The sequence below is a fragment of the Capricornis sumatraensis genome, chromosome 9 (assembly GCF_032405125.1).
Source record: "Capricornis sumatraensis isolate serow.1 chromosome 9, serow.2, whole genome shotgun sequence".
Taxonomy (NCBI): domain Eukaryota; kingdom Metazoa; phylum Chordata; class Mammalia; order Artiodactyla; family Bovidae; genus Capricornis; species Capricornis sumatraensis.
Window position 1 is genome coordinate 19,819,052 of NC_091077.1, and position 13,594 is coordinate 19,832,645.

General features: G+C 53.0%; 1 protein-coding gene across 1 annotated transcript; it reads right to left on the reverse strand.

The window, feature by feature from the left end:
• Positions 1 to 57: 57 nt before the first annotated feature.
• On the reverse strand, positions 58 to 7,748 carry SHD (Src homology 2 domain containing transforming protein D). The gene is made up of 6 exons (XM_068981452.1): positions 7,449 to 7,748; positions 6,109 to 6,214; positions 5,841 to 6,029; positions 3,084 to 3,207; positions 1,516 to 1,635; positions 58 to 244 (listed from the first exon to the last, which is right to left on the reverse strand). The coding sequence occupies exons 1-6, from the start codon at positions 7,746 to 7,748 to the stop codon at positions 58 to 60; spliced, it is 1,026 nt and encodes a 341-aa protein (XP_068837553.1).
• Positions 7,749 to 13,594: the final 5,846 nt, after the last annotated feature.

Below are 13,594 nucleotides of genomic sequence, written 5' to 3' on the forward strand. Positions count from 1 at the left end.
GCATTTGCAGCCAGTAACGGGAGTCCCACAGCCCAGCGTACAGGGCTGAGGCTCCAGTCACGGGGTCTGTGAGACCACCGGGTACAGGAGGGCCAGATGCTCGGCACCCTGCACGGGCAGCGGGCGGGAGCTATAATGCAGCACCAGCTCTGGCACACTGGGGAAAGGGCCGCTGTGCTGACCCAGCACGAACTGGTTCTCTCGGGTGCGCGCAAACTTCAGGTGCAGAAAGCCCTGGCTGCTCCTGAGGACAGGGGTCAGGTCAGAAAGGGTACCCAGCACTTCAAGCCCGCCCACACCCTCCAAACCTAAAGCCAATCCTTGGATGACCCTAGGAACCCAAGCCTGGCATCCCCAAATATTTCTGGTTAACAGCCACTTGGCATCAGCTGTTGACTCCTTCCACACTGTGGGATGCCTTCTGCGCTTGTCCCTTGTGAAGACAGGCTGGAGTTCCTCCCAGTCGGAGGTCCCTCCCCAAGAACACAGAAGGCACTTTCTCTCCAAACCTCCTTACCCCTTGTGCTACCCATCCTGGTTACCCTCAGTCAAGGGACCTCCAACTTCCCCCCGCACACACACTTTTTTTTTGCTTTTGGCTTTTCCATGAGGCTTGCAGGATCTTAGTTCCCTGACTGTACCCTCACCCATGGAGTCCTAACCACTGGACAGCCAGGGAATTCCCTAGGGTCCCTTTCCTTTACATCTCTGGTAGGTGAATGACATAGAACCTGGAAATGGTCCTATCACCATCATTAGTATGAATTAAGCGCTTCCTGTTTCCTGGGCATTCTTCTCAACACTTTTCACTTTCCCCCCTCTTTTAATCATAGTATTACAACGAACTGAATGCTGTCATTGTCTTTGTTTCACAGATGAGGAAACCGAGGCCAAGAGAGGTTGAATGATTTAGCTGAGGTCACACAGCTGGGAAGTGGCAGAGGCAGGATATTAACTTACTTCCAAACCCTCTTCAATCTTGACCTTTTAGGAATCTCACACTCAGAAATCTGGTAGAATCTTAGGAGCGTTTTGTAATCAGACACACTTAGAATCTTAGGCAGAGAAGCACATAGAACCAGGGTATCAAATTCAAACGTCTACAGGGCCACTGGGATTTTGGCCCTGGTTTGACACAAATGGATACACTTTTAAACCTGGGAGGAGTCCAGAGGAAACTTGGACACCTAGTTCCTCATCTCACTGAAGTTCTAGATTTACTATATGACGTCCTCTCCATTTTCTTGCATACCTCCAGTGACAGGGAGCTCATTTTCAGTCGGAACCATGCAGGTACCCTCTCTGAAAGCCCTGCCTTCTGACCTAGAAGCTCAGCCAACAGCTCCCATAAGCCCCACCCCCTGGCCTGAAAGCTCTGTCCATCTGCCCTGGAAATCCCACCCATTGGCTCCTGAAGCCACACTCCTCTTCTCCAGCTGAATTCAGTCAAAAGCTGGACAGTCGAAGGCATGCAGTCCTGTGACCCTCTGTCCCTCCAGAGAATTGGGGTCTCACCTGAGGGACAGGGAGCAGTCTTGGGGGCTGGTCTCACTGAGCCGCACAAGGTAGCTGCCTTCCTTGCAGAGCGACAGGAGGTTCTCGGCATCTGCCCGGCTCAGCAGGCCGTGGAACCACCTAGGGGGTGGGGACAGATGTCTCCTGAAGGCGATCCCCCTTCCAACACATCCTGCGGCTGGATGCAGGCACAGCTCATTCAAGGACTTGTGACATCCAGGCAAACAAGGGAGACAAATTCCCTTGGATTTCTCAAGAGGAACTTGGTTTTCAGGCAGACAAGGGTCTCTCTGGGAGGCAGGTAAACCCAGGTCCACCTGCAGCTGCTCCAATTCAACATGTACCCTTGACTTTTGTCTTTGCAGCCTCCCTCAGCTGAGTGCCCAGGTGTCCTCAACCCCTCCCTCCAACTTGCATCACTTGCACATCACTTTCAGGAGGCTTGCTGCATCCTGCATCTCTTGAGAGCCCCTTGGACAGCAAGGAGATCAAACCAGTCAATGCTAAAGGAAATCAATCCTGAGTACTCTTTGGAAGGAGTGATGCTGAGCTGACGTTCCAATACTTTGGCCACCTGATGCGAACAGCTGACTCATTGGAAAAGACCCTGATGCTGGGAAAGACTGAAGGCAGAAGAAGAGGACAGAGGATGAGATGGTTGGACGGCATCACCGATTCAATGGACATGAACTTGGGCAAACTCTGGGAGATGGTGCAGGACAGGGAAGCCTGGAGTGCTGCAGTCCATGGGGTCACAAAGGGTCAGACAGGACTTTGCATCTGAACAACAGCAACATATCCCCACCTACCTATACATTCTTTACATAATATTTTTCTTTAACATGCTCAAACAGAGGGAGCAAAGTGTCAAAGACCAATGAGCACCAAGAAGTTGTTTGTATTGAAAGAAAATACCCCATGCTTGTGTTAATTAGGTAGTCCTGTATCAGCCACCTAAGAGGTTTGGGAATGGCTGTGCTAAACACACCCTGGTACTCACAGGGCTGGGCTTTCAGGGCTCAGGGAGTTGTCTGAGGAACATCTAGGCTAGAGGAACACAGAACACACAGACTTTCACAGCTTGTGAGCTTCATTCCAGCCTAAAGTTGGAGCTCCTTCAAAATCTTGATCCTCCCACTTTCACTGCAAGATCTCTTGGGGGTGAGAATGATTTTTGTCTCTTCGCTCTCAGGCTTATAAATCCCACCCAAGGAAAGGGAGGAAATCCCTATTCTGTGTGAGGCAGGCACTCTCTTGGAAGTGTTGAGCCAGAGCTTCAGAGAGAGTGAGTGACTTGCTCAAGGTCACGAAGCCAAAAATTACAGAGAAGGGAAGGGATCTGAACCCAGAATCTGAGGCCAGAGGGAGGGGAGACACTTGCTTTTGCTATGCACCAAGCTGGGTGTCTAGCACACAGCAGGCTCTGTCGCTCAGTGAAGATTAGTTGAAGAATGAAGTGAATGAATGAATCCAAGTTCCTCCAGCCCACCTGGTCCGAGGAATCTGTTACTGGTATGGGGAAGGGAGGGATTCAACCCGGCTCTTCCATCTTCAGCTTCCTCACTTACGGCTGTTTTTCCAGGGGCAGGGCCGGGTCCACGCGCTCTGCAGGCTGGGGGCTTCTGGGCGGCAGTCTCCGGAGCTCCTTGGCTGAGCCCGAGGTTCTTTCCCACTCTGGACTGTCAAACTGAACTGGAGGAGAAGGTTTAAAGAGAAAACGGTTAAGTCCCACCTATCTCAAGAGGGTGAGATAGGAGCAAGCCAATGGAATTTCAGTAGGAAGCCGGTGCCAGCCTAGGGCAACCTATCAGAATCCAGAACAAGAGGGGTTGGGTTTAAGGCTGGGGAAGGATTGGTACATCAGCAACCAATTAGCCTTCAGAAGAAAGGGGTGTGGTCATTCCTGAATCTGGTAGCATGGAAAGGTGGCCAGTTCCCTGAATGATAAATCAGAGAGCAGGGGACGTAGCTAGAGAGGCAAGTGGGAAGTTCTGCGAGATTTTGGCCAAGTCATAGAGAATGTAGAATGTGTTAGTCGCTCAGTTCAGTTCAGTTCAGTTCAGTCGCTCAGTCGTGTCCGACTCTTTGCGACCCCATGAATCGCAGCACGCCAGGCCGCCCTGTCCATCACCAACTCCTGGAGTTCACTCAGACTCACGTCCATCGAGTTGGTGATGCCATCCAGCCATCTCATCCTCTGTCGTCCCCTTCTCCTCCTGCCCCCAATCCCTCCCAGCATCAGAGTCTTTTCCAATGAGTCAGCTCTTCGCATGAGGTGGCCAAAGTACTGGAGTTTCAGCTTTAGCATCCTTCTTTCCAAAGAACACCCAGGACTGATCTCCTTTAGAATGGACTGGTTGGATCTCCTTGCAGTCCAAGGGACTCTCAAGAGTCTTCTCCAACACCACAGTTCAAAAGCATCAATTCTTCGACACTCAGCTTTCTTCACAGTCCAACTCTCACATCCATACATGACCACTGGAAAAACCATAGCCTTGACTAGACGGACCTTTGTCGGCAAAGTAATGTCTCTGCTTTTCAATATGCTATCTAGGTTGGTCATAACTTTTCTTCCAAGGAGTAAGCGTCTTTTAATTTCACGGCTGCAGTCACCATCTGCAGTTATTTTGGAGCCCCCCAAAATAAAGTCTGACACTGTTTCCACTGTTTCCCCATCTATTTTTCATGAAGTGATGGGACCAGATGCCATGATCTTTGTTTTCAGAATGTTGAGCTTTAAGCCAACTTTTTCACTCTCCACTTTCACTTTCATCAAGAGGCTCTTTAGTTCCTCTTCACTTTCTGCCATAAGGGTGGTGTCATCTGCATATCTGAGGTGATTGATATTTCTCCCGGCAATCTTGATTCCAGCTTGTGCTTCATCCAGCCCAGCATTTCTCATGATGTACTCTGCACAGAAGTTAAATAAGCAGGGTGACAATATACAGCCTTGACGTACTCCTTTTCCTATTAGGAACCAGTCTGTTGTTCCATGTCCAGTTCTAACTGTTGCTTCCTGACCTGCATATAGGTTTCTCAAGAGGTAGGTCAGGTGGTCTGGTATTCCCATCTCTTGAAGAATTTTCCACAGTTTATTGTGATCCACATAGTCAAAGGCTTTGGCACAGTCAATAAAGCAGAAATAGATGTTTTAGTCATGTCCAACTCTTTGCAACCCCATGGACTGTAGACCACCAGGCTCCTCTGTCCTTGGAATTCTTCAGGCAAGAATACTGGAGTGGGTTGCCATTTCCTTCACCAGAGGATCTTCCCAATCAGGATCAAACCTGGGTCTCCTGCATTACAGGCAGATTCTTTCCCATTTAAGCCACCAGGAAAGCCCAGAGTTAGACAACCGCCCCTGATATACAGACTGGTAGACTGAGGCACTAGCTCCAATTTCCCTCACAATTATACAACTTCTTGGGCAGATTTGCGTTCGCACAACTCTTCCTGGAGTTTATTTCTTAAAGGTGACCTTGAAAGTGAAAAGTGGAAGTCGTGTCCAACTCTTTCTGACCCCATGGACTTATACAGTCCATGGAATTCTCCAGGACAGAATACTGGAGTTGGTAGCCTTTCCCTTCTCCAGGGTATCTTCCCAACCCAGGAATCGAGCCCAGGTCTCTCATATTGCAGGTGGATTCATTACCAGCTGATCCACAAGGGAAGCCCTAAGTGACCTTATTATTCCTCTTTCTACAGAAGAGGAAACTGAGGTTCAGAGACTTGTCCAAGCTCACCCAACTCAGAAACTGACTCTAAGAAATGCTTCTCTCTTCCCCAAAGCTCCCATGTAATTGAGTGCTTTAACACTCAGTTTACAAGTGCTCTACTCAATAGGCACAAGTTAGAGAACTGAGACTCAGGGAGATAAAGTCGTAAGAGACACAAACCCAGTCCTGACACCAAAGCCTATTCCTGCACTATAGTAAGCAGATGAGTAGATTCCACTGCACTTGAAAAGAGGTTACAGGGAATTCCCTGGCAGTCCAGTGGTTAAGACTTCATGCTTTCACTACCAAAGGCCTGGGTTCAATCCCTGGTCAGTGAACTAAGGTCCTGAAAGCCTTATGGCATAGTCAATAAAATAAGATAAAATAAAAATAAATAAATTAATTAAAGGGGTTTCAGTTTCCAAGGAAGATACAGGTTCTCCTGGAAAAAGAAACTTATGACTATCAGTCATTCACACTTTAGTGAGAATTAACAAACTACCAAAGTGACAAGTGATGGTGGTTTACTTTGTTAGTTGAAACAGGGGATATGACCAGAGCAGAAAACAGAAGGACACAGATCTTCAGAAATCAGGCTAAGAGAATCACCTGCAAACGCCTTGGAGATATGGTCTTTCTTCCACTCCCAGGGCTGGTCATACTCGTCTGCTGGCCGCTCATCCTCCTGGGGCAGCCGACTCTGTCGAGGTTTCCGCCCTGAAGGGGTCCCATCTCCCAGTTCTTGGTCCTGGTCCTCATAGGGGGTGTCATACAGCTGCACCCTCCTGCATGGCAGTTCTGGGAGGCCAAGGACACTGGTCAGCTCTCACTCCCACCTGGGAGCCTGACACCTTTCCTCCAAGCCCTGGTCACTCACCACTCATGACCCGCTGGGCATCGTAGGGCTCCATGTAGCCATCATCCAGGGGTGGTGGATGGGGCTGGGCATCAAAGGGGTCCGAGTACTCGGTGTCGACTTTTGACTGGACAGAGAAAGGCAAGAGAGGGGGTCAAGGACTCAGGGGTACCAAGCCTAGCTCTGGGTACCCATGCTGTGCCCAGCATGCCCAGCATGGGTACAGTACACCTTTTGCCTGCTGTCTCTGATCTATCTGACACACCCTGTCCAAGCAAGTGGTTTTTTTTTCCACCCACAAGTGTTTGCAAGTAGATCATCCCTTCCTCTCTTCCTCTCTGACCCCTACCTCCCTCTTTCAATCATTTTAATGTTTATCAGGTGCCAATACTGTTCTAAAAGACTTCAAATATATTTACTGGTAGTACCAACACTCCGTAAGTACTTTATCCCCATTTTATAGATGAGGAAACCAAGGCACATACTGGGCAAGTGACTTGCTCAGGGTCACACAGCTGATAAGTCAGAGGCAGGGTTTGATCCTAGTTTGTCTGCTTCCCCGACTCCCTGCCTCCTCCTACCTTTCTCTGTGCCACTAACCACTACCAGGCAGGCTCCTCTGCCCATGGCATTTTCCAGGTGAGAATACTGGAGTGGGTTGCCATTTCCCTCTCCAGGGGATCTTCCCGACCCAGGGATGGAACCCGGATCTTCTGCATCACAGGCGGATTCTTTACCATCCGAGCCGCCAGAGAAGCCCAGCTACCAGACACAGTCTCCCATAATTCCCCTTGAAGTCTTTTCTGTCTCTGCTGATGGTGTATGGTGGACCTTCTGATCATTTAGGAAAAAAAAAAAAAAAAGTATGGGCATTGGAAGCAAGTCTGGTTCAAGTTCTAAACAAGCTTGTGACCTGGGGCCAGTCACTTTTCTTCTGTGAGCCTCAGTTTCCACTTCCGTAAAATGGGAGTGTAACAGAGGAAGGGTGGAGAGGGGTGGTGAGGATGTTGAAGTGCCCCATAGGAAACCGACTCACTCAGACCTGTTTGAGGAAGATCCCTTCAGCTTGTAAGAGGAAGGGAAGCTGGGGGAAGGGATCCAGAAGGGAAGACTTAGAAAGCTGGAGGAAAGGGGTACAAAGCCAATGAGAGAGGGAGGCGGGCAGCCAGCACTGTGCATTGAAAGGAGACAGACATCAAACTGCCGAGCAGGTGGGGGATTGGGGGAAGTGGGCTGGTGCCCTGGTCTGCCCCTGGGGTAACACCTAAACAAGCTCCCCAAAATCCAGGTTGGATGTGCCAGCTTGGCCCTCCCCACCCAGTCTCCGGGGCCCACTCAGCTTAGGGGACTTAGCCACGCACCTCTTCCCCGGGGCTTCCCAGCAAGACCTTGGCTCTGGCAATGTCGACTGCCTCCACCTTGATGAGCCGGTGCTTTGGAGAGTCGTACTTCGCGTCTCCAGGGCCCTTGGAGTCCCCGGGCCCCGCGGAGGAATCGGGCTCTAGGCGGCTATCGGCATCCTCGTAGGGGTCTTCAAAGTCCAGATCCTTCTGCTCGCGGTAGGCCCGCAGGATGTCGCTCTCGGTGTAGTCGGGGGTGGGCGGCTGCGGAGGGGGCCGCCGACCGCCAAAGCTCAGGTAGTCTCGGAGCCACTTGGCCATCTGAGCGCGTGTCACCCCAAACCTGGCCACTGTCAGCGGGGGACCCGCATGCCCTCTTCTGGGCCCTCTTCCTCGGCAGGGCCCCCAGGGAGAAGGTAGGAGGGGAAGGAGGAGGAGAAAGATCAGGTGTGCGCTTTGGCTGGGCTCAGAGGAGGGTGAAAAGGGGAGAAAAAGGAGGAGACAAGAGGAGGGAGGGGAAAGGAGGAGCAAAAGTGCACCTTAGCCCAGCTCTGGAAGGACGGCGTGGGAAGCGGGCGTCGCGCGGGGCCCTGAACGCCGAGCGCTGGGTAGTCCGGCCGGAGCCAGGGGCATCCGCGGAAGCGCGCGGAGCTTCCGCGGGCAGAGCGGTCTCGTGCAGGGCGCGGACACCCGCCGCCTCCGGGAAGCTCTGGAATACCCCTCCTGGGAGCCGAGGGCGGGAACAGCGCCGCCAGCGGACGCCCCCAGCCTTGGCTCAGCCCGGACGCCTGGGTTCTCAACGCAGCGAGAGGGCTCTCCGGGGGCGCGGGCGCCGCGCGCAAAGTTGGGCCGCGGGGACGGTGACCCCGGTGGGGCGCATCCTTTGTTGCGCTCCTCACCGCTCCAGGGGGAGACCCAAGCCCGGGGTCCCCGGCCCCGCCGCCTCGATCCGGCCCGAGTCACGGGCACAAAGGGAAATAAAATCTCCTCCAATCCCCCTTCACGCTTTCGGAGAGACTTTCACCGCCGCCGCCGGCGCGCGACCGGGAGGTGGGACTTTGGGGAGGGGGCGCTCGGGCGGGCGGGCGCCCCAGTCCCTACCAGCCCCGGGCCGGGTCCAGGGCAGGGACGTCAAGGCTTCCCCGCCTCCCCCTCCGCGGGTTCCCCCGCCCCTCCCCTCCCCCTGCGCTCCCCTCCGAGGTGACTGAGACCTTCAGCTGTTCTGGGGAGGGAGGAGAGCCGCTGCCCGCAGAGGGAGGGGGGATGCGGAGCGGGAGTCGCTGGGGCCAAGGCCGCGGCGGCTAGACAGTGACCCGGAGGACCGAGGCTGGCAGGAGCGAGCGAGGAGCGCGGGAGGCGGGAACCCACAGGCGCTGACCTTGCTCTGCAGAGCAAGAGGTGCTGAGGTGGGGAAGACGAGAGGAAGGCGAGGTGGAAATTGACCAGGAAAACGGGTGGGCTGGACTTGACCGCGAGAAGGGGTGAAATTGGCCAGCAGAGGGGGTGAGAGTGACCACTATTGAGAGTTGAAATTGAACCAGGGTCTGGCAGCGAAACTGACCAGGAGAATGGGGGTGTGGAAATTGTTTCAGAGGTCACTGGCTAAAATGGATATTGACGACGACGCCGGAGGAAGTAGGGAGAGAACAGAAAGGAAGGGGTTCTGGCTTCCCCTCCCCCAAGAGGGCTTTCCTCTGTCCCCCTCTCCCCAAGGGAACCATTGCGGGATGGGGGAAGGGGGTTGGGACAGCTGGCCAGAGGAAGGGAGATGGTATCAGTGCCTGGCGTGTGTCTTCAGCATCTGTCCCTTTGTGGCTTCTGGGGGTGGAGGGAGGGAGGGAGCAGAATTGGGGGGGGGGTGTCTCGCCTGGTTTGGCTGCCTCTTGGCAGCTGCAGCTGTCTGGGAGCGAGGACACTGAGGGATTTGGGGGGAGTGAGAGAGCCCAGGGAGCTGCTGACCAGTCCCAGAAGAAACACATTTTTTTTTTCTTTCCCCATAGAGGGGCTAATTCAGGGACCCCTAATAGAAGAATAAGAGAGGGGTGGTCAGGAAGGATAGGACCTCAGGCTCCCTCCTCCAAGCCCCTTAGAGTGGGCGGGTGCCCGCAGCTTGGAAGGGAGGGGAAATAGACTAACACTGCTACAGAGTTGCATCCCCTCCCTTCAGAATAGTGGGGCCTGGGCAATTTCTCCTGATTTGAAAAATGAGGCTTCCAATAGGAAACCCTCAGAGAGCGGGAAAAGGACTGCCAGGAGGGAATGACTTATTTTTCACCTCCCGTGGGGAAACTGAGGAAGAACAGAGAAGGGAGAGACACCTCACAGCTTAGTTCTGCCCAGGTGCCATGATATGGCCTGGCGTGGAGTGGCATTCAACAACCATCAGGTCTCTTCACGAAGTCAGAGATTCTCCATCTCCCTTGCACTGTTAGCCCCATTTTCCAGATGGGAAAACTGAGGTCCAGAGCCAGCAAGGCAAGGTCCCTCACAGCAGCAGGGGTGTCCGGATGCCCTCTCCTTCCCTTTCCTGCTTCGGCTGAGTCGTTGGACACAAACCTGTTGAATTTAGTCCTCCCCAATCTCCCCAAAGAGCATTCACAGCCCCCACCCCAGCCCGCCCTCAGCATTCAGCGACGAGGCAGCATCCCTGGGGACTGCCAGGGAGCACATCGGGTAATTGTCCTGATTTCTGTCGGCCGCAAGGCAATTCCCCAGCTCCAGGATGAGCTGTTGACAGATCTCATCAAATCCAAGTCCTCTCCCTGTCAGATAAATACACGATGTCTAAGGTATAAATATTTGAAAGGGGCCTTCTAATTACAGTGTGTGTCAGGAATAGCAATTAGGAGCCCTGGAGGCAGAATCAAACGGCGTTTGACTTCCCTGTGCTTTTGAGCTGGCTTCTCCTGGGGCTGCCCCAACTCCCACCGCAGGAGCAGGGAGAGGCTCGGGGAGGAGCGAGAGGCGGTGGATGAAGGGGAGAGCCGGGCTAGGGGTCCCACAACCCTGTGGTAGTGTGACCTTGAATAGCCGCATAACCTCTAGGGTTTTGCCTTTCAATTAAGGGAATGGGGAGCAAGGGAGCCAAGCCAGGAGGTGGGCACTGTCTGGACAAATGCAAGGAGGTGGGTGGTCTGGGATCCTGGGCTGAGGGAGCTTCCCTTCCCCCAGCACTGAGGGTCTGAGAGATGGTTTCTCAGGGTCTCCTCTCAGGTGGCGCTGTTTCTGGAATCCCAGCCCATGTGACCTCGCCTTACGCGACCTGGCTTTGTTTTCCTGTCTGTGAAATGGGACAATGGCCAGCCACTGTTGAGCGCTTACTGCCTCATACTGTTTTGGGTGCTTTAAAGATTTTGAGATATAATTCACATACCCCACAATTTACCCACTCAAACTATATTTCCATAGGTTTTTAGTACGTTCACAAGGCTGTGTGACCATCAGTAATTTCAGGATATTTTCATCATCCCCCAAAGAAATCTCCACCTGCAATTAGCAGTCACTTCCGGTTCTTCCCAGATGCCCCCCCCAATCCCTGGCAACCATCAACCCATTCTCTGTCTCTGGGGTTTGCCTGTTCTGGACATTTCATACAAATGGAATCACTGTGTGACCTTCTGTGTCTTGGCTTCTTTCACTAAGCTTCATGTTTTCAAAGTTCATCCAAATTATGGCATGCCCACATTTCATTTCTTTTTATGACCAAATGATATTTCCTTGTATGGCACACAGTAGGTGCTCAATATATGCTTACGGTGGCTGGGACATCAGGAAGAAGCAAGAGGAAGACGCTGGCTGGGGGTCCCTGTATCTGCGATGGGGATGGGAGCCAAGGCACTAGGGCAGGTGGGAACCGGGTGGGGGGTGACCCATGATGGGGCTTGAAACCTCCCGATCTGATGGAGGGGATGTCGCCTCAACTTAGGGGCTCCTAGTCTGATAGGAGAGATGACCTCTGCCCTCAGAATCTCCTGGACACAGCCCTGCCTTTCTTAGCTCACAGTTTGATGGGAGAGACATGGTCCTGCCCTGGGAAGCCCCCAGTCTGATGGAGGAGATATATGCATGTGTTAAGCTCCAAGTCTGAAGGGAGAGGCATGGCTCTGACTTAAGGAGCTTTCAGTCTGATGGAGGAGGCGTGATCCTGCCCTTTGAAGCACCCAGTCTGATGGGGGAAATACGTACTGGCTTTCAAGGGCTTTCAGTCTAATGGAGACATGGCCCTGCAGGGCCCACCTCCAACCTGATGGGGGAGGCACCGACCAGCCCCTGGAAGCTCCCAGTCTATAGGTCCTGGTGATCAAAGGTGTAGCCTCCGAGCCTTGCGGTTTCAAAGCCAGGTCCTGCCCCTCACCTACTCTGTGAAATGGGGAGCTCACATGCCTGAGGGCATGGGCGTGTAGGGAGCTCGAGAAGCAAGAGGAAGCAGGAGGAGCCCTTGTCTCTTTGTGGAGCCCAGGCTCAGGCAGGCAGGGGCTCCAGCAGAGCAGAGGCCACCCCTAAACCCCGGTCCCTCTGATGTGCTCCGGCAGCCAGGCAGCCCCCCCGGGGAATTGATGGAGGAGATTCCGGATAAGGCCTGACAGCTCCCAAGGACCAGATGACAGACATGGAGCTTGTGGGGAATGGGACTGTCAGCAGCGACGGGGGAAGGGCAGGCTCCAGAGACTAAAAGGGGGGAGATGGTCTGGGGGAGGCAGGCTCAAGGCAGGCAGTGGGTGCAGGGTGAGGCCCTGGAAGGTCAGCACACAGGACAGACCCCAATGTGTTGCCATGCAGTCCCTCTGCCCGCTCTACCCTGGAAAACCCAGCAAGGCAATTGGGGGCTGAGAGCCAAACTGTTTTCAGGACATGGGTGGGAGAACAAAGCGTAAAGCCATGCCAGAAAAATAAGAATGAAACAATTCCAGCATGGTGGAAAGGGGAGGGCGGCAGAGAGCGGGCAGAAACATGTGGTTCCCTGGGCCTCAATTTCCTCCTCAGTGAATGAGGAGACACCCACTCAGGCCACACACATTCAATGAACACCTACAAAATACAAGAATGGCCTCAGGTGCCAGGGACACACAGACCCTTGCAAAGCCTGAGGGGTCTGCAGGTAGACCCTCGGGTGTTTTGGCCTCGGCCACCATGGGTGGCCCCCATTACCCCAGCCTCCTGGTGGTCGCACCCAGCATGTGAGCAGCTCCCCTGGAACATGGGGGAGTGGCGCTGTGTGGCTGCTTCCAACCAGCAGAACATGGCAATGGTGATGGGCTGTCACTTCTAGCAGACTCTCCTCCTTAGGAGGCCAGCCACTGGACAGGTCTATGCAGGCAGGGAACTGAGGGTGGCCTCTGCTGAAAAGTGAATTCTGCCAACAGCCACATGGGTGAACTTGGAAGTGGATCCTTCCCCAGTCAGGCCTTAAGATGAAACCCCAACCCTGGCCAACATCTCAGCTGCATCTGTGATGGACTCTGAAGCCAAGAACCCAGTGAAACCACACCCAGATTCCTGTTTAAGCTGCTAAATTTGGGGATCATTTGTTACACAGCATTAGGTAACCAATACAGGGAGCCACAGGAAGTACACGTAACTCCTAAGGCAGCCCCATCAGAACGTTCCTATCCTGCTTTAATCGCATCACTGCTAGCAGCACCTCTAGTATCATTTGTTTATCCTATTATGGTACCTGAAAGTACCTATTTTGGCTTTGTAGGTCACAGAATCAGTCTTAACCACTCACCTCTGCCACAAGGGAGCAAAGGCAGTCATGGGTGACATACACACAAATAGGTGTGTTGGTGTGCCAATAAAACTTTATTTACAAAGACAGGCCACAGGCCAGATTTAGCCTGTGGATTGTAGTTTGGCGACCTGTGTTTTAGGATGAAGTTAGGTTAACACTTAATAATACTAAGTAAATAATACTAAGTAAATAACAGATGGTGCACATACATGGCAAAAACTGCAGTGAATTGAGAGCAATGGGAATTCCAGAAACAGTCTGAAAGAATCAATCAAAATGAGGAATTTCCCTGGTAGTCCAGTGGTTAAGAATCTGCCTTCCCATGTAGGATATGAGGGTTTGATCCCTGGTTGGGGAGCCAAGATCCCACATGCCTCAGGGCAACTAAGCTCATGCACTGCAACTAAGAAGACCTGATCGCCCAAATAAATAAAAT

Bases quoted from the DNA above. Each gene is read 5' to 3' on its own strand.
- SHD (XM_068981452.1), bottom strand. From the start codon at position 7,748: ATGGCCAAGTGGCTCCGAGACTACCTGAGCTTTGGCGGTCGGCGGCCC. The intron at 1,636-3,083 runs GTAAGTGAGGAA...CCCACCCCCTAG, and splicing joins CTGCCCCTGGAAAAACAGCC to GTGGTTCCACGGCCTGCTGA. The intron at 245-1,515 runs GTGAGACCCCAA...CCCTGTCCTCAG, and splicing joins GACTGCTCCCTGTCCCTCAG to GAGCAGCCAGGGCTTTCTGC.